General features: G+C 57.3%; 2 protein-coding genes and 1 long non-coding RNA gene across 3 annotated transcripts in view; 1 reads left to right on the top strand and 2 right to left on the bottom strand.

Moving 5' to 3' along the window:
• The window catches only part of LOC127047064 (retinol dehydrogenase 11-like), a 36,033-nt gene extending 17,956 nt beyond the window's left edge, over positions 1-18,077 (top strand). The window contains exons 3-6 of the mRNA XM_050944937.1: positions 5,245-5,334; positions 7,031-7,219; positions 15,901-16,007; positions 17,526-18,077. Coding sequence (XP_050800894.1) covers positions 5,245-5,334; positions 7,031-7,219; positions 15,901-16,007; positions 17,526-17,720 — 581 coding nt within the window. The 3' untranslated portion in view covers positions 17,721-18,077. The remainder of the gene's footprint in view (positions 1-5,244; positions 5,335-7,030; positions 7,220-15,900; positions 16,008-17,525) is intronic.
• An 895-nt stretch (positions 18,078-18,972) lies between these two features.
• On the bottom strand, positions 18,973-25,191 carry LOC127047054 (uncharacterized). Its single transcript, XM_050944922.1, has 4 exons — positions 25,051-25,191; positions 22,459-22,616; positions 22,029-22,195; positions 18,973-20,402 (listed from the first exon to the last, which is right to left on the bottom strand). The coding sequence occupies exons 2-4, from the start codon at positions 22,607-22,609 to the stop codon at positions 19,077-19,079; spliced, it is 1,644 nt and encodes a 547-aa protein (XP_050800879.1). The 5' UTR covers positions 22,610-22,616; positions 25,051-25,191; the 3' UTR covers positions 18,973-19,076.
• LOC127047069 (uncharacterized) lies at positions 20,493-22,021 on the bottom strand. Its single transcript, XR_007773285.1, has 3 exons — positions 21,752-22,021; positions 21,505-21,528; positions 20,493-20,981 (listed from the first exon to the last, which is right to left on the bottom strand). It is a non-coding gene; the product is annotated as an uncharacterized LOC127047069 (long non-coding RNA).
• Positions 25,192-26,899: the final 1,708 nt, after the last annotated feature.

Raw genomic sequence — 26,899 nt, 5'->3', positions numbered from 1 at the left:
TTCCCAGAACTGCAGCATCAATTTGAAATACAGACAGTATACAGCCAATACTTATAACTTCAACTACAAAATGACACAGACATACAGACAGCATAATCATAACCAGTAACCCATAACCTGGTCTTAGACACCTTATATGACCAACTTTACATAGGATTTGGTGCCACTAAAGGACCTTGGTTGCAACCCATGTTCTATATGGTCCCAGTTTATATCAATAACGTCAGTGAACAGTGAACAGAAGTTACGATATAGACAAGTGCAGTAGATGGCAAAAAGAAGTTACGTTAATAATTAAAAACAATTTCATTATCAGTTCTACAGAACCCCTCTCTGCTGTGCTCCTTGCCCTGATGGGTGGTTGGTATAAACAGGGCAAACGAGTGCTTCCACTTAAAGCTTTTACTTTATTTAGTCTCCAGCACTTATACACGTCCACCACCAATTAGCAGAGCACCCCAAAACAATCCTTACCAATGTCTGGAATGGTCTTTGAGTGGGTCAGTGTCAGATTTCTGGGGGCCAACCTTCTGTCTGCCACAAGGACCTTAAGATGTGTCCACCTAACTCAGACCTTTCCCCCATGCATAGCTTATCAATAAAAACAAAACCGAAACAAATACAAAAAGAATCATATAGGGACAAAAAAGAGATTCAACAAGGACAAGTGCAGAGTCCTGCACTTAGGATGGAAGAATCCCATGCACTGCTACAGGCTGGGGACCGACTGGCTAAGCGGCAATTCTGCAGAAAAGGACCTGGGGATCACAGTGGATGAGAAGCTGGATAGGAGTCAGCAGTGTGCCTTGGTTGCCAGGAAGGCTAACGGCACATTGGGCTGCATTAGTAGGAGCTGGTAAAGAAAACTAACCCCAGGCCCAAAAGCCGGGTCTTGATCAAGCTAATAATTACATCAAGGCCTTAGGCCTCAATCATACTAACATATAGCAAAGTAAGAAAAGTTGATTTTCCACTAACCCTCCTGAGGCTCACTCTCTGATTTTACTATACACTACTATTATATTACTAAAATGCTGCTAAATAAGTATATGCTGCTATATGGGGTCATACTGACCTAAAAGTCCCTGAAATAACCCATCCATCACTGCCAAAAGACTAACAGCTGTCAGGTCATTATAGTTTATCAAGTAGCTCATGCAAGCATAAAAGATAACTCCTAATAACTTGGCCAAAAGAACAAACATGTATTTTTGGACCCAAGTTCCTCAAAATTTGCTTAAAAAAACAGCTGCTCAAACCGCAAGAGAAGGATAACCGGGGTGCCAAGGTCTTGGCAATAAATGGAGCTTCCTAAAAGGAAGTACAAAGAAACAGCTTGGCCATTTTTAGCTCTTTTTGCAATAATTGTTTTAAAAACATGTCATGTATCACCCAAATAAGGTAATAACAGATGTACAAGCTCATGTGATAATTTGCGGTTTTAGGCTTTATAAACACAGGTACCTTTGCTGTAAGGTAGAGCGACTTCCCCAGTCGTCTCTCCCTGCATAAATGCTTGTATTCTCTGATTAATCAATAAAGGAGCCTCAGGCTGTCTGATCAACTCAACTCGTTGGTGGTCCTTTTCCACGACAGAGCATTGCCAGCAGGTCGAGGGAAGTGAATATTCCCCTCTGTTCGGCACTGGTGAGGCCACAGCTGGAGTACTGAGTCCAATTTTGGGCCCCCCACTACAGAAGGGATGTGGACAAATTGGAAAGAGTCCAGCGGAGGGCAAGGAAAATGATCAGGGGGCTGGAGCACGTGGCTTACGAGGAGAGTATGAGGGAACTGGGATTGTTTCGTCTGCAGTGCCCCGCCATGCATGAGTTTGGGAATGGAGGCTAAGACTTTAAGCCTAAAGAGAAGGTGTCATGTTGGGGCTGCAGTCCAGACCAGTGAGGAGTTGTGCACCATCTGCTCTGCAATCTGGGGCACCTCACAATGCTCTGTGCATAGCTACAGCCCTGGTCCAGCACCTCTGAGCCAGGCAGCAACACAGCAGCCACCCTCTGGCTTCCACCAGCCTTGGTCACGACCTGCAAGGTGACTCCCGGTCCCAGATTGTCCCCAGATCGTGTGTTCTGCACGTCCAGCCCTCCCTGGGGCAGCTCAGACAGTAGAGGGCTGTTGTCCCTGTAAGGGGTCAGTATCCAGCAGTTCGTTGCTTTAACTGCAGTTACCGAAAGAGCTCCGTTCAAACACAACACTGGGTTAGTTTAGATTAAAAAGATACAAGATGTTTATTTAGTTCCAAAGAGTTAGGTTTTAAGTGAGTACAAGTGTAAGGCATTAAGTCAGAAATGGGTACAAGAGAAATAAAGAAAAAAATCTTCCTAGTAGCTAAAACTTAACAAACTAGATCTTGATTCAAGCTGAAACCCTCACCACATGTTCCCAGCAACAGGGTGACTAAATTCTCAGGTCCAGATCCCCCCAAAGTCAAAGGGCTGGTTCCTTTGTCTTCTTAGGTGAGAGAGAGAGAGAGAGAGGCCTTCCTGCTCTCCTGGAAGGATCTCTGAGCTATGCCTTCCCGTTCCCTCCCATTCCATTAATACCCTGGGTCCTGCGGAAAATCTGCTCGGACAGTGCTTGAGTCATCCTTATTGTGCCGAACTGGCTGAGACAGTTCTGCTTTATGCACCTACTGAAGCTCTCAGCTCCACGCTCACAAACATCTGCCCATTTTGGACCTTCTAAGATGACCCACGGGCACTTCCAAGCACCCCAATCCAGAAACACGGCTGCTCCGAGCCTGGTGATTGGATGGGCATCTGCTGTAGAGCGCTCATGTTGCAACAGGATGCAAACCATACTCAACCAAAGCAGAAAAGACTCAAATAGGAGATGTTACTCAGCAAAATGGAGGCATTTCTCCTCCTGAGCTCAGCAATGCCCATTATTTCCAGAGCTGCTTGGGTGCCTGCTGTCCTGGAATATCCACTTACCCTTACGTCTGTAGATTTCTTGGTTCTCTTTGGTGCATTTAGCAGCATTTCATCCTCCTGTTGATAGCTGCGTGATCTCTCATCCTGGCACAATTGGATTTTTACAGGGGCTTCTTCAATCTTTAGAATCATAGAATCATAGAAGATCAGGGTTGGAAGGGACCTCAGGAGGTATCTAGCCCAACCCCCTGCTCAAAGCAGGACCAATTCCCAACTAAATCATCCCCGCCAGGGCTTTGTCAAGCTGGGCCTTCAAAACCTCTAAGGAAGGAGATTCCACCACCTCCCTAGGTAACCCATTCCAGTGCTTCACCACCCTCCTAATGAAGTAGTGTTTCCAAATATCCAACCTAGACCTCCCCCACTGCAACTTGAGACCATTGCTCCTTGTTCTGTCATCTGCCACCGCTGAGAACAGTTTAGATCCCTCCTCTTTGGAACCCCCCTTCAGCTGAAAGCTGCTATCAAATCCTCCCTCGTTCTTCTCTTCTGCAGACTAAACAATCCCAGTTCCCACAGCCTCTCTGACCTTTGGTGATGTTTGCGCCCCAGTGGGACCTCCAATTTCATTCTTTCAGCTCTCGCTAGATACTACTTCGAACCCCTAGACATGTGCTCCGTGGCCCATCTGTCTATGAAAGTGGCCTTTCTAGTCGCAACACCATAAGCCAGAAGCCAGTGATCTGGGAGCGCTCACGGTGGATTTGCCAGATGCTACCTTCCGTAAAGAAAAGTTCTCGCTGCACCCACACCCAAGATTCATCCCTACAGTAGTTTGAAACGAGTCCAACCATCCACTTACCAGTATTAGTTTCCTAAACCATGGGGCTCAGTTTAAGAGAAGAGGCTGCATTTCCTGGACATCTGAAGGACACTGGCCTTTTATCCACAAAGGACAAAAGACACCTCAACTATTTGTTCCATAGCAGAGAGATCAAGGGGTCAGGCTCTATCTGGGCAGCAGCTTTTGATATAGACCCCTGGCTGCCTTATTCTTTGTTACCAGCTAGCCTACATTCCACCAGAACTCAAGCAACCTGTGCTGCATCCCCAAGAGACGTACCCCTTGCTAGAGATAGGTAGGGCAGGCACCCGGCGCTCCCTACACACCTTCATGAGATGTTATACCTTGGTCCAGCCTCCTACTGCAGATCTAGCTGTGGGCAGAGCAGTCCTACAGACAGCTATCACGTCTGCCTTCTCCCACTCACCTCCTGTTCGGCCACTGCTTGCTAAGCTCCTGCACACTTGAAGAAGAAATGGAGGCTACCTACCTGTAACAGGTTCTTTGAGATATGTGGTCCCATCTGTATCCCACACCCACTCTCCATCCCCTCTACTGCTGATTATCTGGATTTGCTGTAAGAGAAGGAACTGGAGAGGCACCAGGCTGCACGCCTCCTCAGTTTGGAGCAGGAGGTTCACATGCGGATCAACAGACGCGGCTTGCTAAGAAAGTTCTGGCCTCAGGCCCAGGTGTGCATGCGTATCCCATGCATGGAATCCAGACCGGGACCGCACATCTCCAAGAACCTCCGGGTACAGATAAACAACCTCCAGGTGTTTGCTGAGGTGCTGGCTTCCGAGTATGTATTAACCCTATAGGCACCACACTGGGTGCCAGAAATGTATTAACTTTGATGAAATATAGAGGCTAAAGGTGTTACCGTAACGCAGCCACATTACAGTGTTTAAAACAGGTTTGGAGTTTGGTACCCACAGACCTCAGCTGCTTAGTGCCATGGCAAACACCCCATTAAACGTCCGTTTAGCTGGTTATTAAAGATACGGCAAAGAAGAGAAACCAGCGAAAGCTGCTGCTAACTGTGCTGCCGGGGAAAGGAGAAGACTAGTTGAGACAGGCTGGAGCTGCTGCTGCTGTTAAAGTCCCAGCCCGTCCCCTCTTTCTCCTGTCCAGCAGCAAGGTCTAGCTTCCAGCGCACCAATCCTGATCCCCTGAGTTCTGCTTCTGTGCCATTCTCCTTGCCCCGGTCTGGTCTGAGCCCAGCCCTTGAGTTCCCTCACGAGGCCTTTCTCTTCGTACTCGTTCAGCCTGTCCCGCAAGTACCAGTGAACAGACAGAGCTTAGCAGGAAGCAGGGCTCTCAGCTCAGCCTGGGTGCCTGCAGGACACAGCCCGGCCAGGGGCTGGCACCAGTGAACAGACAGAGCTTAGCAGAAAGCAGGGGTCTCAGCTTAGCCTAGGGCTATGGCAGGCAGGGGGCATGAATCCGAATGGCGCCCACCCCCAACTGCCCAGTCAGGGCCTGCTGTGCCAGTCCACTCCTCTCTCCCAGGTTTGCCGTTCTCCATCACTTCCGAGGGGCTGGAGCAGACCTTCGCCACCAACTACCTGGGGCCTTTTCTTCTGACCAATTTGCTTCTGGGTAAGGGCTGCCCCAGGACCTGGGCGCTCGCTAGGCTGGGGGAGGGGCTTCCCTAGGACCTGGGCAGTCGTTGGACTGGGGGAGGGGCTGCACTGGGCGTTCACTGGGCTGGGGGAGGGGCTGCACTGGGTGCTTGCTGGGCTGGGGGAGGGCTGCCCCAGGACCTGGGCGCTCGTTGGACTGGGGGAGGGGCTGCACTGGGCACTTGTTCAGCTTGGGGAGGGGCTGCACTGGGTGTTCACTGGGCTGGGGGAGGGGCTGCACTGGGTGCTGCTGGGCTGGGGGAGAGGCTGCACGGGCACACGCTCAGCTGGGGGAGGGGCTGCACTGGCATACGCTCGGCTGGGGGAGGGGCTGCACTGGCACATGCTCGGCTGCGGGAGGAACTGCACTGGGCGCTCACTGGGATGGGGGAGGGGCTTCACTGGACACTTGGTGGGCTGGGAGAGGGGCTGCACTGGGCACACGGTCAGCTAGGGGAGGGGCTGCACTGGGTGCTCGTTGGGCTGGGGGAGGGGCTGCACTGGGCGCTCGCTGGGATGGGGGAGGGGCTTCACTGGACACTTGGTGGGCTGGGGGAGGGGCTGCACTGGGCACACGGTCAGCTAGGGGAGGGGCTGCACTGGGCACATGCTCGGCTGGGGGACGGGCTGCACTGGGCACATGCTCATCTGAGGGAGTGGCTGCACTGGGTGCTTGTTGGGCTGGGGGAGGGGCTGCACTGGGCGCTCGCTGGGATGGGGGAGGGGCTTCACTGGACACTTGGTGGGCTGGGGGAGGGGCTGCACTGGGCACACGGTCAGCTAGGGGAGGGGCTGCACTGGGTGCTCGTTGGGCTGGGGGAGGGGCTGCACTGGGCGCTCGCTGGGATGGGGGAGGGGCTTCACTGGACACTTGGTGGGCTGGGGGAGGGGCTGCACTGGGCACACGGTCAGCTAGGGGAGGGGCTGCACTGGGCACATGCTCGGCTGGGGGACGGGCTGCACTGGGCACATGCTCATCTGAGGGAGTGGCTGCACTGGGTGCTTGTTGGGCTGGGGGAGGGGCTGCACTGGGCGCTCGCTGGGTTGGGGGAGGGGCTGCACTGGCACACGCTTGGCTGGGGAAGGGGCTGCACTGGCACACGCTCCGCTGGGGGAGGGGCTGCACTGGCACACGCTCGTCTGAGGGAGGGGCTGCACTGGGCACACGGTCGGCTAGGGGAGGGGCTGCACTGGCACACGCTCCGCTGGGGGAGGGGCTGCACTGGCACTCGCTGGGCTGGGGGAGGGGCTGCACTGGCACACGCTTGGCTGGGGGAGGGGCTGCACTGCGCACTCGCTGGGCTGGGGGAGGGGCTGCACTGGGCACATGCTCGTCTGAGGGAGGGGTTGCACTGGGCACATGCTCGGCTGGGGGAGGGGCTGCACTGGGCACTCGCTGGGTTGGGGGAGGGGCTACACTGGGCACATGCTCGGCTGGGGGAGGGGTTGCACTGGGTGCTCGCTGGGCTGGGGGAGAGCTGCCTTGGCATTCCCCTGGGGCATGGACCCAGGCCTCACACTGGCTGTGCTGAGGCTGCCAGCTGACTCCCCGTCTGCTGCCCGAGGGTCTCTCTGAGCTGGGGCTTCTCCCCAGCTGCCTCCTTAGCACGTGGGAGCCTCCTGCACTGTGCCACCCCCGACATGAGCCTGTTCGCTTTGCCTCCCCCACACAGAGACCATGAAGGGCTCCGCTCCCGCCCGCATTGTGAACATCTCATCCTTCAGACACGTCCAGGGCATGGCCAACATGAAGCACCTGACCGGGGAGGAGAGGCCCAAGAACTTCGACCAGTCATACACGAGCACCAAGCTCATGAACGTCCTGTTCACCAACGAGCTGGCCAGGAGGCTGCAGGGCACGGGTCAGTGTCATTCCCTGCCCCCCCCCAGGGCCAGCACCCCAAAGTGACCAGCACCCCGGGGCCCCTTCTGAACCCCCCACAGCTGCGTTTGCTCCTCACGTCCCCTGAGCAGAAAGGGAAGTGATGGCCATTGGCACTGTGAGCCGGAGGCGCCGTCCCAGCAGACAGGCCTCCCGGGGGGTCCCACCCAGCAGGACCTGAGAAGGGCCCTGAGCCTAATCCCTGCCAGCTAAGAGGGGCCAGGCCTAGCTGCCCTGTCCTGCAAGCACCCACTGGCCCAGTTACCACTGCTGTGAGTGCTGTGCCCTGACTCCTGTTCCACTGGGCAGCCGTGCTCCCTCGACTCGCCCCAGTCATGGGACCGAGGGAGCCGGGAGGAGGGGAGTCTCTGCTTGCAACATGTCCAGATTACTCACCAAGGCTGTCAAGGGTGTGACTCCCCGAGGTAAGGAACAGATGCTGCTAGGTGCCACCGCCTCCTCATCCAGGGGCTGTGAGCTATGCAGGCAGTGTAAGGAGTAGGGCACGGGGAAGTCTCCTTGCAGGTGAGCTTGTCTGCCTCCTAGGCTGGCTGCGCCCGGGGCTGCTCGTTCCATGGCGAGCTCTTCCAGCCCTTCCACTGCTTGCGGCGCTAGAGAGGGCAGCGCACCATAGACATTTTCTAGGGCTTGGTGAGAAGCTGCCAGGGGTCCGGCATGTACCCCAGGTAGTGGCGTGGGCTTTGACTTCCTAGCAGTTCCCATGTGGTCCCGATGGTTTGGGGCAAGGTTGGGCTAACCAGGTAGCAGGAATTACCAGCTTTTATTTCTGTAACTCGGGTTGTTCTCATCGTCCATGTATATTTCCAACCCTCTCTTGATGCTGCAGTGCAAACAAGACCCAACGGCCAGATTTTCAAAATATTTTGGTGCCTAACTCTCATTGAAATCAATCTCTGGAGTTCTGATTTTTTCTATAACCATGGGGATAACAGTGTTGCCCTCTGTGCCCTGAGAAGCTAGCCAAACGTTGGGGCTCTTGTTCGTTGTTCCAGGTCGGAGGATGAATTGGTGAGAGTCGGGGATTTCTTTGGTGCAGTCTTGTTTATTTACAAAAGGTGTATGAAGTCCTGTTCCCCTGGACAGAGAAATCAAACAGCAGGAGCCAGTGTCTGCTCCCTGCTCCAAGCCTGCCTAGCCACCAGCGCTCTGCACCCAAAGAGCTGTCTCTCTGAGCTCTTGTTCATGGCCACATTACTAGTTGTCTGTTACTGTCTGCTTGGTTGTCTCTTGCTGCTTCAACATGCCCTCCCTCTCTCTCACCCCTCTCCCCTGCCCCTCACACCCTTCCACCTATCCTCTTGGGCCACATGTTTTAGCTTCTACACACCATTTCCATGTGCCTGTGTTTTGGGGGGCTACTGCCATTGTTTCAGCGACCTCCTTACAATGACTTTTTTCCATCTATCCTCAACGGAAGGCGGTGACCAGGTCTGACCCATGACAAAGTTTAACCGAACCTGTTGCTGTAATGCTGCCTGCTGCATGCAGGGCCTGTGAGAATCAAGGCACTGAAGGGTCAGGTTGTGAAGCGTCAGATACTACAGTGATAGCACCTGAGATGGACAGAAATTAGAACAGACCATGCATGGTCTGGCCCCTCCTGCAGCTCTTCTGGTAAATGTTCTGAGAGGGGACGAATGCCGGGGGAGAGGATAATGAATGGGGTAGAGCAATTGGGGCACTTGTATTGACCCTCTCACAACACAAGAACAAGGCAACAGTCAACGACACTGACAGGCAGAACATTAAAACTGATCAAAGGCAATACCGTTCCACAGTGTGTGATTAGCCTGTGGAACCCACTGCCACCGTAAGTGGTTGAGACCAGGTGGTTAGCAGGGCTCAGCGAAGGGTCACCTGGATAATGAGAACTATCTGAGTTACAGAAGTAAAGGCTGGGAACTTTTCTGCTTCAGGGCACACACCACTCTCTAACTGTCTGGGGTCAGGAATGTCCCCCCTGGGGCAGGTTATCCCATCACTGCCTCCTGCCTGGGTTCTTGCTCCTCGCTTTGGTGCAGCTGGTGCTGGCCACTGTCAGCACCAGGAGACCGAGTTGGATGGAGCGCAGACTTTGGCAAGTCACCTGTCTGGAGCTCATTGTCCTGGGCTAACTCCCCCACCCCCCCGGCCATCCACCGGGTCTAGAAACGGGCCCTCGGCTGGACTCTGGGGGCATTTGTCATGGCCAAGCCCTGTGCTTTTCCAGCTTTTCCCATGTTACTGGCGCTGGCAGCAACATGGCCACAATGACTCTACAGATTCGCAGTTTCTGATCCCCAGGTGTTGTGCCCTGACTGGCATCTCTGCCCTCCCAGGCCTCTTTCAGCACTGTTGTTTTCCCAGTATCTTATGGTGCCCGATTCTCCCCTCGTTTAGGTGGTTTTGACCTGGGGCAGCTCTGCTGATCCACACCAATGTTAGTGAGAGGGGAACCGGAGCAGGTGAGAAATGCCCCGTGTTCCCAGCCCCCCGGAGCTCTGAGCCCTACTGCTCCTCGCCTGGCTGTTGTCTCCAGCTGGGATCTGCTTCTGCCGCACTGAAATCCTGTTGTCTTGGGCCTTTCAGTTGAGTCATTTGGTGTGGTGACTCCTTCCCGGGAGACATCTGTCCCTGAGAACAGGCTGGACATGATCTTTGGGTCTCGTTTATTTCATCATGTCCTTACATCAGCCTTACTTTCATCTGCAGACATCTCCATCTGGCTTGACGCATGGTGCAGCCTCAAGGCCTGGCTTCTTGCCCCAGGGAAGCTGTGATAGCTCTGGGTGCCCATGCTGTTCACTTGATCACGTGTTAGATGGCAGAAAGTCTGTCTGATCATCCATTCTCGGGGCCTCTGTCACTCCCTGGCTGTCGCTAGCCCCTGCTCTCTCACTCTGCTGTTTAAGGCCCTTCCTGCCCCACTGCGAGCTGGCCCCTGAGTGGCAGACCCCATGGTGGCTCCCCAGGCCTATGTCCCCTGAAAGCTGGGTCAGTGCCACTAGTTCCACATAGGGTGCACCTCAGAACCTGCAGCTGGTGCAGAATATATTACACACTGCATCTCCCAGGGAGCAAGTGATCTCCAGTGGCTCCCACTAGGTCTCTGGGCCTTGGTTTTGACCTGGAGGATCTGGGTACCAGGGAGCTTTTAAAAACGAAAAGGGATCCAGCTCGGAAATGGAAGGGGGGCACGTCACCAAGGAAATATACATGGGACCGCGTGAGTGTGCAGGGAGAAAATCAGGAAAACCAAAGCAAGGAAGGAGTTACAACTGGCAAGGAGGAAGGGGTTCTCCAAATACGTCACACACAAAAGAAAGCACTAGGAAGGACTGGGTGCGCTGCTCAATGGAGAAGGTGAGCTGGTAACGGAAGATGATAGGAAGGCAGAGCTGCTCAATGCCTACCTTGCTTCAGTCTGCTCACAAAAATATTGTCTGACCAGACAGCTAGCCAAGTTACCATAGGCTACATAGGAGAAGGGATGCAGATCCGGATAAGTAAAGAACACGCCAGAGATCTTCTGACTGAGCCCTGGTCTACACTACGTGTTTAAACTGAATTTAGCAGTGTTAAATCGATTTAACCCTGCACCCGTCCACACAACGAGGCCCTTTATAGCGATATAAAGGGCTCTTTAAACCAATTTCTGTACTCCTCCCCGACGAGAGGAGTAGCTCTGAAATCAGTATTGCCATGTCGGATTAGGGTTAGTGTGGCTGCAAATCGACGGTATTGGCCTCCGAGCGGTATCCCACAGTGCACCATTGTGACTGCTCTGGACAGCAATCTGAACTCGGATGCACTGGCCAGGTTGACAGGAAAAGCCCTGCGAACTTTTGAATTTCATTTCCTGTTTGCCCAGTATGGAGCTCTGATCAGCACGGGTGGTGATGCAGTCCCAAATCCAAAAAGAGCTCCAGCATGGACCGTACGGGAGATACTGGATCTGATCGCTGCATGGGGAGACAAATCTGTTCTGTCAGAGCTCCGTTACAGAAGACGAAATGACAAAGCTTTTGAAAAAATCTCCAGGCTATGACAGACAGAGGCCACAGCAGTGCTGTGTGACAAGCATAACGGAAAGCCAAAGAATCAAATGGACGCTCATGGAGGGAGGGAGGGGGGACTGAGGACTCCAGCTATCCCACAGTCCCCGCAGTCTCCGAAAAGTATTTGCATTCTTGGCTGAGCTCCCAATGCCTGTAGGGTCAAAAACATTTTCCCGGGTGTTTCAGGGTATATGTCGTCAATTTACACTCTTCCCCCCACCCCGAAAGAAAAGGGAAAAAAAAATTTCTCGCCTTTTTTTCAGTGTCACCCTATGTCTACTGCATGCTGCTGGTAGATGGGGTGCTGCAGTGCTGAACAGCAGCATCCCCTTCCCAGTGGTAGATGGTACAATATGACTGTTATTCATTGTCATCATCAGCCCGTGAGTGCTCCTGGCTGGCCTCAGTGAGGTCGGCCGGGGGTGCCTGGGTAAAAAAGGGAATGACTCCTGGTCATTCTCGGCAGATGGTACAGAATGACTGGTAACCATCTTCATCATAGCAACTGGAGGCTGAACTCCATCAGCCCCCCCCCCTTTCATGTCTAAAGAAAAGATTCTGTACTGCCTGGACTATCATAGCAGCGGGAGGCTGCGCTCCTCTCCCCCGACCCTTTAATGTCCTGCCTGGACTATCATAGCAGTGGGAGGCTACCTCTCCCTCATTTTATCTCACTGAAAAGTCAATGTTTCTTACTTCATCACACAAATGTGGGGACACTGCCACAGTAGCCCAGGAGGGTTGAGGGAGGAGGGAAGCAATGGGTGGGGTTGTTGCAGGGCACCCCCTAGAATGGCATGCAGCTCATCATTTCTGCGGGATCTCTAGGGCTCTGACACGGAGCAGCTGTGCTCTCTGGTTCTCTAATACACATGCCCCATATTCTAGGCAGGACTGACTCTATTTTTAGACAAAACATAAAGAAGGGAATGACCCGGGGAGTCATTCCCATTTTTGTCCATGTGCCCCCGGCCGACCTCAGCGAGGCCAGCCAGGAGCACCCATGGCAGCAGCAGACGGTACAGAATGACTGATAACCGTCATCTCATCGCCAATTTACAATGGCATGGCAGACAGTGCAATAGGGATGGTAACTGTCTCTACTACCTTGCAAATGCAAATGAATGCTGCTGTGTAGCGCTGTAGTACCGCCTCTGTCAGCAGCATCCAGTACACATACAGTGACAGTGACAAAAGGCAAAACGGGCTCCATGGTTGCCATGCTATGGCATCTGCCAGGGTAATCCAGGGAAAAAGGGCGCGAAATGATTGTCTGCCGTTGCTTTCACGGAGGAAAGATTGAGTGATGACATTTACCCAGAATCACCCGTGACAGTTTTTGCACTGGGATCTCAACCCAGAATTCCAATGGGCGGGGGACACTGTGGGAACTATGGGATAGCTATGGGATAGCTACCCACAGTGCAACGCTCCGAAAATCGACACTAGCCTTGGTACATGGACGCACACCGCCGAATTAATGTGTTCAGTGTGGCCGTGTGCACTTGACTTTATGCAATCTGTTTTACAAAACCGGTTTATGTAAAATCGGAATAATCACGTAGTGTAAACATACCCTAAAATTTGAATGAATTCAAATCAGCAGGGCTGGTGCCATTCACCCCAGGGCGCTGAAGGAATTGGCTGAAGAAATCTTGGTGCCACTGGCAATAATATTTACAAACTCATGGCTGACAGGTGAGGTCCCGGAAGCCTGGAGAAGGGGTAAGGTAGTTCTCATCCTTAAAAAGGGGAAAACGGAGGAGTCAGGGAACTATAGACCAGTCAGTCTGTCCTCCATACCTGGGAAGCTACTACAGCCATGTATAAAACATTCCCTCTGCAAATACCGGGAGGATGGAGGGGTGATCACTAGCCGCCACCATGGACTTACCAAGAACAAATCATGCCAAACCAGCTGGATTTCCTTCTCTGACAGGGCAACTGATTTAGTGGATGAGGGAAAAGTGGTGGACATAATCTACTTGGATGTTAACAAGGCGTTTTACACAGTCCCACGTGACATTCTGATAAGTAAGCTGGAGAACTGTGGGCTCAGCAGAGCTACCATTAGGTGGATACATAATTGGCTAAACAACCACAATCAAAGAGTAACTGTTAATGGAACGATGTCAGATTGGAGGGAGGTCTCAAGTGGGGTTCCACAGGGATCTGTTCTGGGCCCGACGTTATTTAACATCTTTATTCATAACCTAGAGGTAGGAATATGGACCACACTGATCAAGTTTGCATGACACAAAGCTAGGGCGTTGCAGACACTTTGGAGGCTAGAGCTCAAATCCAGAGGGATCTTGATAAATTGGAGAACTGGACTTTAGGCAACAACATGAAATTCAACAAAGGCAAATGTGAGGTGCTACAAATGCACAAATACAGAATGGGGCAGAACGGGTTTGGCAGCAGCACTGCTGAGAAGGATCTGGGAGGCAGGGTGGAGCCCAGCCTCAACATGAGTCAGCAACGCGATGCTGTTGCAAAAAAAGCAAATGCAATTTTAGGTTGCATTAACAGAGGCCTCGCATGCAGGTCACAGGAGGTGATAGTATTGCTCCACTTGGTGCTGGCTAGGCCGCAGCTGGAATTCTGGTTGCCAATGTATAGAAAGGATGGAGAGAAACTGGAAAGGCTCCAGGGGCGAGCAACAAAGCTGATCAAAGGGATGGAATGCAGCCATATGAGCAAAGGCTGAAGAAACGGGTATGTTAGTTTGGAAAAGAGGAGATTAAGGGGGGACATGACAGTGGACTTCAGATACTTGAAAGGCTCCAGCACAGCAGATTAAATCTCACTGTATGAACGGTAGGACAGTGGAACAGATGCCTCAGGAGGTCGTGGAAGCCCCTTCGCTGGAGGGTTTCAAAAGGAGGCTGGAGCCGTCTGTTTGGGATGGGTCAGGCACACCACATCTTGGGAGGGGTTAGACTAGACCCCTGCAATCCCTTCTAACTCGATGGTTCTATGAGCTTGTCTCCCCTCCCCCAAGATACTACAGTAGCCACCGTCTGCAAGGGGCCCCTACTTTAACCTGTCTCTGCATCTGAGCTGGCCTGACCATCAGGTACTGACAAACCCTTTGTGCCTGCGGAACCCCGACAGACCCCGGGCATCGGCGGGCGGGATTGAACCTGGGACCTCAGTGCAAGAGCTGCTATTGCATGAGCTAAAAGCCAGCTAAAAGTTAAGCAGACTCATTTTCTCTGTCTCTTGAAGTGGTCTTGGTGCCACTAGTGGGAACCTAGGAGGAGTGTGGGTTACACCTGCAGAGGTCAGGCTGCCCTGGGGTATCTCAGGCTTGTCCCGAATGCTGAGTTCAGCAAAACTCAAAAGTCAGAAACCCGGGAAACAGAGGCCACACGGCCCTGCCTGCTCTACCCACAAGCCTTTCCCAACAGTGTCTGTGCCCTTCTGAGCACACCAGGCTGGGGGCTGGCCTTGGGCAAGGTGCCCTCGTGGTGAGCGATCACCTGGGGGAGAGCTGCCACTGCTTCGGGCTGCAGGGCTGGGAGCCAAGCATCCCAGAACCACTCTGGGGAAGCAGAGCCATCGGCACCAGAACTTGGGGTGCCGTAACAGCCCGGGGATGCCTCAGTCCCTATGAGAGAGACATGGCTTCCCCACAGCCTGCTCCCTCCGCCCTGTAGGAAGAGCCCCACTGCTGTAGCCACTGGATGGTTCAGGGTTTCAGTCACTGGCACGGCACCGTGGTGACACACAGAAGCAGGGCCGGCGTCCGAGTGGGGTGTGGGCAGTGGGGGGCACTGATGGCAGTTTGGCACAGGCTCCTGCACCCCACAGCCTCTCCGAGGGAAGGGCGGGCCAGCTGGGGTGCAGCTGTGGGCGTTCCCAGCCTGCCTCACCCTGGAAGCATGAGACCCAGGCGGGAAAATCCCATGAGAAAGGGCTGGGATAGGTCTTGCCTCATCTGTGCCAGACCCTGGCCCTGCCCAGTCTCTTTGCTGCCAGACAGGCCATGATCCCTGGGGCTTCTGAGACACTCGCCTGGCTGGCCCTGTGTTATTAGCATCAAAGAAACAGCTGAACCCCCTAGAGACGCCCAGCCACCTTCGCCAGGCTGCCTGGCCCAGCACCCGCGGAAGGGCTGCTCCTGCCCAGCCCTGCAGATGGCTCCAGGCCATCTCACCTGGCTGGCATGGAGAGTTGCGTCCCGGCCCCTGGGGGTCTCGTGCTCCCCCGAACCCAGCTGTCTCTCCGTTCCCCAGAGCCTGCTGCTGGGGAGGTGCCGCCGGAGCCTGCCCTCAGCTCCTTCCTAGCTCCTAATTACTCCCTCTTCATCCTGTGAGGCCTGGTCACCTGACCCAACATGCACAGGGAGGCAGGTCATTGGGCACAGGTGAGGCTGTCCAGGTCCCCTGAAAGGGCCTGGCCCCCCAGGGCAGGTGTCCTCCCAGGCTGGGGAAAGCATGTTGGAGCGTGTCGGGGCGGCACCTGCTCAAGGGATAATCAGCCCCTGGCTCTAGGCCTGCGAGTACAAAGCAGGGGGTCTGACTATAGGCCCTGCCAATGTGCCCCCACCCCCTGCTGTCCCCAGAGCCCATGCACTGACTGCTCTGCTCCTCTGCAGGGGTGACGGCCAATTCCCTCAACCCCGGCATTGTGAGGACAGAAATCATGCGCCACTTCAACTGGCTGATTCGCCTGATTTTCAGCATCGTCAGCATCTTCCTAATGGTGCGTGCAAAGGAGTGGCAGTGGGGGGCCCAGGATAGAGTCTCCCCAAGGCCCAGAAGTGGGGAGCCTGGAGGGCATGAGCTGCTCTGGCAGCCCGCTTGCCCCACGGGACTGGGGCAGGGTAGGGCCAGCGAGTGACTAGCACAGCCCCTCGGCATTGAGGCCCCCCCAGGGTACAAGTTTCCAGTTGGCTCTGTTGTGGGCTGACGTACAGCTGGATCCCCAAAGCCTTGGTCCGCACCCTGCCCCCGGGGTCTAGCTCAGTGGGGCTGGCTGAGGGTCCAGGCAGCTGTGGTCAGGGTGGGGAGCTCCTGGTGCACAGGGCCGGAGTGCCAGGGTGCTGCAGGGACGGAGTCACACAGGGAGGTGGGGACATTTCCGGGGTCCCTCAGGAGCATCCCTGAGCAAACGCCAGGGGAGTAGCAGCAGCCGTAGAGGGAGGCATTACCCTAATTCCCACCTCCAGTGCACGTCACACTCTGCTCTGTGCAGGACTGAGCCAAGTCCCTTGGGGGGTATTCGAACCCTCCACCATTAAGCAGCCCTCCGCCCCTCCATGCACAGGGGCTGCAACAGGGCCTCAATGCTGCACCCAAAGAGACCAGAGAACCTGGCCCCTGCTGCCCTGGCCAGAGCTGCGGTGAAGCCGAGGCCAGGACCTAAGTTCCCTGTAAGCTGCCCGGCCCCACGGCCGTACAGCAGGCTATACAGGGCTGCGCAGGCGGGGAGAGGCGCCTTTCCCCAGCCCCGGAGCTGCTGCGGTGAGAGAGGTCTGGGGGGAGTCCTCTCTCCCTGCTGCAGCCTCGGGGCAGCCTGCACCCCAATCCCCTCATCCCTGGCTCCACCCCAGAGCCTGCACCCCCAGCTGGAGCCCTCACCCCCTGCACCCCAACCCTCTGCCCCAGCCCTGAGCCCCCTCCCACACCCTGAACCCCTCACCCCCGCATCCCAATCCCCAGCCCTGACCCACCTCCTGCACTCTGAGCCCCTCATCCTCTGCCCCATCCCACAGCCCTCAGCCCCCCACAACTCAACCCTCTGCCCTAACAGCCCTGAGTCCTGCTCCCCACTTCACCCATTGCCTGTCCCCTCATGCCAACCTACTGCCTGCCCTCACCTACACCCCCAACCTTGCCTACTGCCTGCCCCCTGCTCACACGCCCACCCCAACCTACTCCCTGGCCTGCTCCCCACACCGCCACCTACTGCCTGCCCCTCGCCCACAATCTCACCTGCTTCCTGCCCCCTGCCCTGCTCCCCATACCCTTAGTTACTGCCTTCTTGCCCTGCCCCACACTGTGCCCAGGCCCTGCTGTCCCTCCCTCCCGGCTCCAGGGCCCACTGCTCTCTGTGTCTGCAATTGTGGGGCCAGGATGGCATGAAAGCCTCAGTGGGGGGCTTGAGCTCTGCCCCTCCGGTGCCGCCAGGTGGGGTCTGCGCAGTGCCTGGGGCCTGCGGGGGGCTGGTGTGGTGGGGAGCCGCTGCTGAGGCTGCTTTTAAGCCCCCTCTTCTCTCTAGTCCGCCGACGAGGGAGCAGCCAGCACCATTTACTGCGCCGTCTCAGAGGAGGTCGCAGGCATCACGGGAAAGTACTTCGACAGCAACTGCAGGCTGGTGCTGCCCTCTGCGGCTGCCCGCGACCTGGGCCTGGCCCGCAAGCTGTGGGAGGCGTCGGAGCGAGTGACGGGCCTCGCAGAGAGCGGGCACATGTGAACAATGGAGCCCATCACCCCTGCCCTGCAGCACCTGACTACTCCCGCGGGCGCAGGGCTAGGTAGCCTGCAGGAGCTGGGACCTGGGGCGAGCAGGAGGGGAGATGGGGTGGAGGTGGGGGCTCTGCTGGCGGAAGCCAGACCGGAAGGAAGGTGGGAATTAGCTGAGCCATTGCAAGGTAGGGTTGCCAACTTTTTACTCGCAGAAAACCGAACACACTTGCCCCACTGCTGCCCCTTCCCCTTCCCCTCCCCCTCCCCCTCATGTCACTCACTCGCCCCATCCTGGCTCACATGCTCATTTTCACCGGGCTGGCTTATTGGGTAGGGGTGTGGGAGGAGCGAGGGCTCCAGCTGGGGGTGGGGCCAGGGTGTGGGAGGGGGCTCCAGGCTGAGGCAGTGGGTTGGGGTACAGGCGGCTGAGGACTCCGGCTGGTGGTGCTGAGATGAAGGGTTTGGGCTGCAGGAGGGTGCTCCGGGCTGAGGCAAAGGGGTTTGGAGGGCGGGAGGGGATCGGGGCTGGGGGTTGGGGTTCAGGAGGGGGTTGGGGTGTAGGCTCTGGGAGGCACTTGCAGCTCCCGAAAGCAGTGCCGTGTCCTCCCTCCAGCTCCTATGCGGAGGTGTGGCCAGGAGGCTCTGTGCACTGCCCCATCTGCAGGTGCTGCCCCTGCAGCTCCCATTGGCTGCCGTGCTCAACCAATGGGAGCTGCGTAGCTGGCATTTCAGGCATAGGCAGTGCACGGAGCCCCCTGGTTGCCCCCTACGGCTAGGAGCCAGAAGGGGGACATGCCGCTGCTTCTGGAAGCCGCGTGACCAGGCATTTTGGTCGAAAACCGGACACCTGGCAACCCTATTGCAAGGGCCCACTGGCCTCCATGCTGTTGAGTGCCAGCTCCTCCTCCACCCTTCCTGCCGCCCATGGCAGCCCCGCCTGCAATCTGGGGAACAGTCCAGGGCCAGCCTGGGCAGGGCAGGGCCCTGTCTACCCCCTCCTCCAGTGGGGGCTCTGCTTGGAGGAGCCTCTACAGCGCAGAGCTGACGAGGGGAGGGAGAAGCCATTTAGCAACCTCCTTCGAGCCCGAGCCCGAGTCCCAGAAGCATACAGAGCAGGCCTGGCATTGGGGCCTTCGCCGCCTCCCCAGGGCTCCCCACAACGGGGCCCTGGCTGAGCCAAGGGACCTCCCTGTTCAAGGCTGTGCAGAGGAAAGCGCTGTCCCAGGGAGGGTGACAGACGCTCGTTCGCAGGCACTTCCCCCCGTGCTCACTCTGCTTTATTAAATACAGCTCTCTGGTGCCTGCGTGCGGTGTGGGCTCCTTCCCGCGGCACGGGGCAGCGTCCCAAGCGAGGCAGGACACCTCATTGCCATGCGATGTCCAGCTCCAGCCTCTCCCTGCGGATGGTGCGGAGCAGCTGGTCGTAGTCGCGGCGGTGGATGGCTGGGCAGCCGGTCAGGTTCAGGGAGCTGAGCCCATTGTCCAGGGCCAGCAGGCAGTGCAGGGTCGGGCTGGACACCAGGCTCTCGGCCAGCGACAGCTCCCGCAGATTGCCGAGGGCGGCGCCGGGGGCAGCCAGCACCTTCTGGAACACGCCGTCCAGGGAGAAGGGGATGCTGAGCAGGGCCAGCGTCTCCAGGCGGGGGGAGCGGCTGAGTAGCGAGGCCAGGCTCGCCCGCAGGACAGTGGCATGCTGGGAAGGGAGAGGCTCACATGAGCTGGCCAGGCCCAAGCTGAAATGCCGGAGCTTGGGGAAGGGGTGGCGGAGCAGGTCCAGCTCCCAGTCCTGCGGGTCTGCGGCAGGCTCCCCGTTGGGCACAGCGTCGGCCGGCCGCATGGGCCCTGTGGGGGCGCTCAGGTGGCTGCTGAAGACGGCGAGGTTGCAGCAGCAGTTCAGCAGGGCGCAGAAGGAAAACTCGTCATCGTAGGAGAAGCCGTGGAGGGAGAGGGACTGCAGCTGGGCTCCCAGGCCCTGAGCCACGGGAAGCATCTCGGCCAGCCCCCGCCCCCGGTGCCCCGTGCAGTGCACGGCGAGCTGGGTGAGGCGGCTCCAGGCCAGGCTGCCCCAGCTGGTGCCAGGGCCGTCGCTGAGAGACACGGCTGCCTCCACCACCTCTGGGCACACGGAGCAGAAGATGGGGAGGAAGGGCTCCTCCACCTCCTCCACCCGCCTGAGTGGCAGCGTGAGCCAGGAGTCGCCCCCGGCTGCATGGGCACCCTGTCTGCGCCGGGCCAGCTCCTCCAGCGAGGGGAATCCCAGCAAGCCCTGCACGCCGCTGAACTGCTGCGTGTGAATGAGACACAGGGCCTCCCTCAGGTGGCTGTTGGCCAGGAACTCCAGGCTGGGCAGAGCCAGCAGCAGAAAGGCCAGGGCTCTGACCAAGTCCTGGCCGGGGGCCTTGGGCTCTATCCCCTGGGCCAGCAGCACCCGCAGTGCGGGGCAGCACAGGGCACTCTCGGTCTGGTCGTAGGCCAGGTGCAGCAGGGAGTCCGGCGCCACCTTCTGGCAGTGCGAGACGTCCAGCTCCCGCAGGCGCCGGCAGCAGGAGCCCACAGCCGCCAGCACCTGCGTGTTGGCCTGCGTCTCCGCCAGGCCCAGCTTGCTCAGACGTGGCAGGCCTTCCAGCAGGTCCACCAGCGCGGCCGTCTGCACCCGGCTGCAGCCCTTGAGGTCCAGGGAGGACAAGTTCTGCAACAGGAACCAGGGAGATAGACCAGGCACTTCCCTTGTGGGGGAGGAGGGCAGGGGACAGCGGGGCGGGAGGGGAAAGGAGACAGCAGGCTCCTCCATTAGCTCCAGGACCAGGCAGGGGTCGGAGCAGCTTCTCCCCTCCCCCCAGCCTCCCCAGGGCAGGGCCCCACCCTTGTGGTGGAGAGTGACCTGTCCAGTCCTGGCTTCTCACCTGACCCGGGGAGAGGCAGCAGGCCAGTGCTGGGCTGGAGCGAGGCAGACACTCCCCTAACTCATGTGCCCAGCATCCCACCCCCGTCTATTTACACTGGGAGCCCGTCTGCCCACCACACCCATTCCGCATGCTGCTAGGGGAACCGCTGACCTTCAGTGCAAAAGCCAATCGCGGCTAAGGCAGGAATAGAACCCAGGAGTCCTGAGTCCAGAGCTCAGCTCTGATCACTGGACCCTGCCTCCTCCTAGAGATGGGGAGAGAACCCAGGAGTCCTGGCTCCCAGTCCGCCTTGGTCTGACCACTGGACCCCACCTCTTCCCAGAGCTGGGGAGAGAACTCAGGAGTCCTGGCTCCCAGTCCGCCTTGGTCTAATCACTGGACCCCCACCTCTTCCCAGAGCTGGGGAGAGAACCCAAGAGTCCTGGCTCCCAGTACGCCTTGGATTGATCACTGGACCCCCACCTCTTCCCAGAGCTGGGGAGAGAACCCAGGATTCCTGGCTCTCAGTCCGCCTTGGTCTGACCACTGGACTCCACCTCTTCCCAGAGCTGGGGAGAGAACCCAGGAGTCCTGGCTCCCAGTCCGCCTTGGTCTAATCACTGGACCCCCACCTCTTCCCAGAGCTGGGGAGAGAACCCAGGAGTCCTGCCTCCCAGTCCGCCTTGGTCTGATCACTGGACCCCCACCTCTTCCCAGAGCTGGGAAGAGAACCCAGGAGTCCTGGCTCCCAGTCCGCCTTGGTCTGATCACTGGACCCCACCTCCTTCCAGAGCTGGGGAGAGAACCCAGGAGTCCTGGCTCTCAGTCCGCCTTGGTCTGACCACTGGACACCCACCTCTTCCCAGAGCTGGGGAGAGAACCCAGGAGTCCTGGCTCCCAGTCCACCTTGGTCTGACCACTGGACCCCACCTCTTCCCAGAGCTGGGGAGAGAACCCAGGAGTCCTGGCTCCCAGTCCGCCTTGGTCTGATCACTAGACCCCACTTCCTCTCAGAGCTGGGGAGAGAACCCAGGAGTCCTGGCTCCCAGTCTGCCTTGGTCTGACCAATGGACCCCACCTCCTCCCAGAGCTGGGGAGAGAACCCAGGAGTCCTGGCTCCCAGTCCGTTTTGGTCTGACCACTGGACACCCACCTCTTCCCAGAGCTGGGGAGAGAACCCAGGAGTCCTGGCTCCCAGTCTGCCTTGGTCTGATCACTGGACCTCACCTCTTCCCAGAGCTGGGGAGAGAACCCAGGAGTCCTGGCTCCCAGTCCGCCTTGGTCTGATCACTGGACCCCACCTCCTCCCAGAGCTGGGGACAGAACCCAGGAGTTCATCCGCTCGGACCCCTTCCTGCTGTTTCCTGCTCAGACGCGCGTCCCCAGGAGGTTATTCTGGAGTCCCTGAAGGTCGCTGGGGCTCTGCTTACCTTGCAGCGCACCGTGATCAGCTGGGTGATGGCGTTGCTGACCAGGCCCGAACAGGAGCGCAGGCTCAGCTCCGTCAGGTGGGGCAGGAGCAGCAGGTGGAGCGCGGCCCGCGACAGGCGCCGACTCTTGCCCAGTAGCTGGAGCAGGTCCTGGACTAAGCAGCCGGCTGTGTGGGAGACAGCGTGATTATCGGCCTCCCTGGGCATGGGGCTGTGCCGGCAGAAGGGCTGCCCATGGCGGGCAGGGGGCAGCAGGGCCGTGAAATGGCAAGGCCAGGAAGTCAGCGCGTTTCCTCCCTGTTGTGCCCAGGTAGTCCCCCGCCCTCCCGGGTGCAAGGCAGAGCCACGCTGCGAGGCCCAGCAGGACAAGGCCAGGAGATGCTCTGGGATGGGAGGGTGGCAGGGGCAGAGGGACCCGACTGCCTCTCACCCAGCTCGTTGAAGGGCCCCATGACGTAGCGGAACTGGTACTCATCGAGGTAGTTCTCGCTGTAATCCTTCACCCACACGCTCTGCATGTGCCTGGCCACATTGCCCAGGCACAAGCTGCTCAGCGGTGCTACGGCTTTCTTCCTGGGCATCTGGCTGCTGGGGGGAAGCAGAGGAGGGGTTCAGAGGGGAGAATCCCATATCCCCAGCTCTGCCTGCCCTCTCTGCACCTGCCAGCCAAGGGGCTCAGAGCACCGGCCCACATTAGGGACTGAAGCCACGCAGGGAGGGTCAGGGACTGATGAGGAAAGGGACTCACCCAGCGACTCCGTGGCAGGATCAGAAATAGAACCCAAGAGTCCTGGTGCCCGGTCCCTGTGCCTCAGCCACATGAGTATCCTCCCCCATTTCCGGGCTCTGAGTGCAAGTCCAGCAGGGTGTGCCGGGGAGGCAGCATGCACAGCCCAGGGGCATGGCACAGAGCCCTCTGCATCAAGCCCTGTGGGGCAGCCCACTGCCCAGCACTAACAGGGTCAAGAGGGAGCTGGGTCAGTCTGCTGGGAGGCTCCACTTCTGCCCTGGACTAGCCCTGGGGCTCTCTTCCTGCATGTCTTCCATGCCTCTCTCCCTCACACTCCCGGTTTCTTTCTTGCCCTACACCAGGAGCTCTCCGTCCTCCCCTAGATTTTCTGTCTCTTCTGCTTCTCCCCTCAAATCTCTGCTGTGCCTCATTCCTACACTGCCAGCCATCTCGCCCACGCCCCTGCACTCTGGACAGCTCGTTCCCTGGCTGCCTGCTAGCAGGTTTCTTGGCTTTGCTTCAGAAGCTACTGGGACAGACCCAGGTCCCATTGCGGTTACCAGGAGAGGTGGGCTTAAGCCTGCCCAAAGCTAACGACCTGCCCCTCAACCAAGGGGGCGGGCAGCAGACCCAGGCCACAAGTAGGGGACGGACAGCTCAGTGGTTAAAGCATTGGCCTGCTAAACCCAGGGTTGTGAGCTCAGTCCTTGAGGGGGCCACCTAGGGATCTGGGGCAAAATCAGTACTTGGTCCTGCTAGTGAAGGCAGGGGGCTGGACTCGATGACCTTTCAGGGTCCCTTCCAGCTCTATGAGATTGGTATAGCTCCATATATAAAGTAAATATGGGGGACAACTAATGAAAAAACTGGAATGGGCCTGAGGATCAAAGAACGACCGCTGCCTCTCAAAGGTGTCGGTGGATGCCACCCAGAGGACCTCTGCTCAGTGGCATGACTGTGCAGAACAGAAACAGGCCCTACAATCACCTCCAGCTTTATCTTCCTGGGATGGTGGATGGCCGTCCTGGCCACACCAGGAGGAGGTCCCACAACTTTGTGGGGCCATGGATGGGGGTGTGAATTAGGAGGGGTGGGGAGAAAGCGGGCCAGAATCTCCGGAAGAGGAGCTGGAGGAGGGGCTGCAACCTGATGCACCCTCCACAGACACATGCCAGGGCCTCCCTCTAGCTACACAAGGAACAGATGCCAGGGGAGTGATGAACTGCACCAGCTACGCGCCCATGCTCAGAGCCCCATGGAGGAGCTGCCAGCTGATCTCCCAGGCAGCCTGTGGAACTAGAGTAGCACAGGCTGGCCCACCGGCCCTGCCTCGCCCTCCTCAGCTGGCAGCGGGTCGGGCTGGGACACCAGGGCAAGGAAGTGGCTGCTCTGAGGCAGAGCGTGTACAGCTGCTTCCTGGGTGTGGCTCGGACGGGCTGCTTGGCTGTCATTTGGCTGACTCAGGGGGTGTGCTGGGGAGGCTTGCAGGGTGGGGCCCGATGAGGTCCAGAAGGCCAGGGGAGAGGGGTGAGCAGGGAGCACCCTCAAGAGAAGCAGGAGGCAAGGCTGCCTCTCCTCCTGGGAGCACAGCACAGCAGGGTGGGCAGCCCCCTCTACTGGCCAAGCGCCCCAGGGGCCAGCCAGTCCCTCAGAGCCAGGTGGCCTGGCCCCGACCCCTGCCAGAGACGGGAAACCCCTGGGCTGATGTGCTAGTCCAGTGTGTGTGTTCCACTCCCCCGGCTCTAGGCACAGGCTCGGGCTCTCTGGCACTTTGCATGCACACCGCCCCAGGAGACCCCCAGGCTCTGCCAGAGATGCTGGATCTAGGGGGGCTGCCGCACCCCCTGGCTGGAGGCGGTTTCCACCACATGCAGTTCGGTTCAGTGGCTCTCAGCATCCCACTATTCACCTTGTTCCAGCCCCCTGGGCCCAGCCTTTGCTTCTCCCCTTGTTTCCAGCGTGGTTGGAGCCGTTTGGAGCTTGTCTCTTTCCCCCCGGAAGCTGGTCCAATACAAGATATAATCGCCCCTCATGTTTTTCAGGGGCAGTTTCCCCAGCCATTCCCTCCCCCTGGATTTAGCCCATGGCGGGGACAGAGGCCTCCAGCATGAGCCGGAGGTTTGGCTGACGCCCCCCTGGAAGTCTGAAAGCTGCCGAGGCGTTTTGTTACTGCGGGTTTCTCACCTTTCATTTGCCAGGACTCGATGGTAACAATCCCGTCTACACGTCCCCGCCCTGCTCCCCGGGTCCGAGCCACCCTTTCCCAGCCCTTCTCGGTTCCCACCGTCCCACCTCGCTTCCGAAACAGCGACAGAGCCAAAGGCGCTGCCAGAGACAGGATCCCAGTGACCGCGGCAGAGACAGGGCAACCCTGGGCTGGTCTCTTCCCCACGGGCACCGCGATTCCCGAGTGACACCCCCTTCCTCACCAGCACCAGCAGCAACTCCACCCCACCAGCTGAGCTCCCCGGCTTCCTGTCCCAAAGGCAGCCGCGGGCTGGCCCCACCTTCCCGAGGGAGGGGAGAGAAAGTTTCCTCGCCTCGCCTCGCCTCCTGCTGTCTAAAGGGGCACAGGCAGCAGGTTGTAGCCGAGCAGCCCCAGGATATCGGGGGCGGGGGGAATATCTTTTATTGGACCAACTTCTGTGTGTGAGAGACACAGAGCTCTTCCCCCAGCGTGCGACAGCACTGCCAGGATCACAGCTGAAGACAAGATCCCACAGACAGGACAACATAGGGAGCGAGCACATGTTTAGGGACCCCTCCAGGGGAAGCCCCTGTAGCCACAGCACAAAAAGGAGGGCTAGCGGGTTCCACGTCCTTGTAACTTAAGACCATGATTTTTCGGGTCTAGCTAAGTTATGAATGTGAGTGCCCAGGCTGCTCCTGAAAGGGGGCAGGTCTCCGCTGAGGATGAGGCCGGATAGTCAGACATGGAGTGATCCCTTTGTGAAAGGTGTTCTAGACACTAGAAACCAGCTGGAAAGCATATAGTGTGTGTGTAGATGCTGGAACTAGGGGTGTGTGTGTGTACGTCCTGGAATTAGTGTGTGTGTGTAAGTGCTGGAACTAGGGGGGTGTCTGTAGGTGCTGGAACTAGTGTGTGTGTGTGTGTGTGTGTGTGTGTGTGTGTGTGTGCAGATGCCAGAGGCGTAGCGAGCGCCCTCTGTACCCTCTGACCGGAGGGGGCCCCGCAAGGAAGGGGGCCCCTAAAAGTGGCAAAAAAAAATGTAAGGTATAACTAGGTAAGTGACATTTATTGACGCTATTGCACAATCCATGTCGGTTTTACTGACAAAACCGTGAAGTCATTATGATACATCATAATGCTATTGGCTACTTCAGTTGTCTGTCGGTCAGTTTCGAATTTTAGTTGGACCCATTCAAAGAATGTGTATTTGTGTTCATAATGGCGGTCGGCGGATAAATGTTATTAATTTAGTTGTTTAGTTTTTTATCATTTCTGCATTATAAGGGGCCCCAGACATATGTTCAGAGGGGGCCACGTTCTTTGTTGCTACAGCCCTGGCAGGTGCTGGAACTAGGTGTGTGTGTAGGTGCTAGAACTAGTGTGTGTGTGTGTGTGTGTGTGTAGGTGCTGGAACTAGTGTGTGTGTGTGTGTGTGTATGTAAGTGCTGGAACTAGGGGTGTGTGTGTGTAGGTCCTGGAATTAGTGTGCGTGTGTGTGTAAGTTCTGGAACTAGGGGGGTGTCTGTAGGTGCTGGAACTAGGGGTGTGTGTGTGTGTGTGTGTGTGTGCAGGTGCTGGAACTAGGTGTGTGTGTAGGTGCTAGAACTAGTGTGTGTGTGTGTAAGTGCTGGAATTAAGTGTGTGTGTGTAGGTGCTGGAACTAGGTGTCTCTGTGTGTGTGTGTAGGTGCTGGAACTAGGGTGTGTGTGTGTAGGTGCTGGAACTATGTGTGTGTGGGGTGCTCAAACTAGTGTGTGTGTGTAAGTGCTGGAACTAGGGGGGTGTCTGTAGGTGCTGGAACTAGGGGTGTGTGTGTGTGTGTGTGTGTGTGTGTGTGTGCAGGTGCTGGAACTAGGTGTGTGTGTAGGTGCTAGAACTAGTGTGTGTGTGTGTAAGTGCTGGAATTAAGTGTGTGTGTGTAGGTGCTGGAACTAGGTGTCTGTGTGTGTG

Source organism: Gopherus flavomarginatus, chromosome 3 (genome assembly GCF_025201925.1).
Source record: "Gopherus flavomarginatus isolate rGopFla2 chromosome 3, rGopFla2.mat.asm, whole genome shotgun sequence".
Lineage (NCBI taxonomy): Eukaryota > Metazoa > Chordata > Testudines > Testudinidae > Gopherus > Gopherus flavomarginatus.
This window is presented reverse-complemented; position numbering and strand designations above follow the sequence as displayed.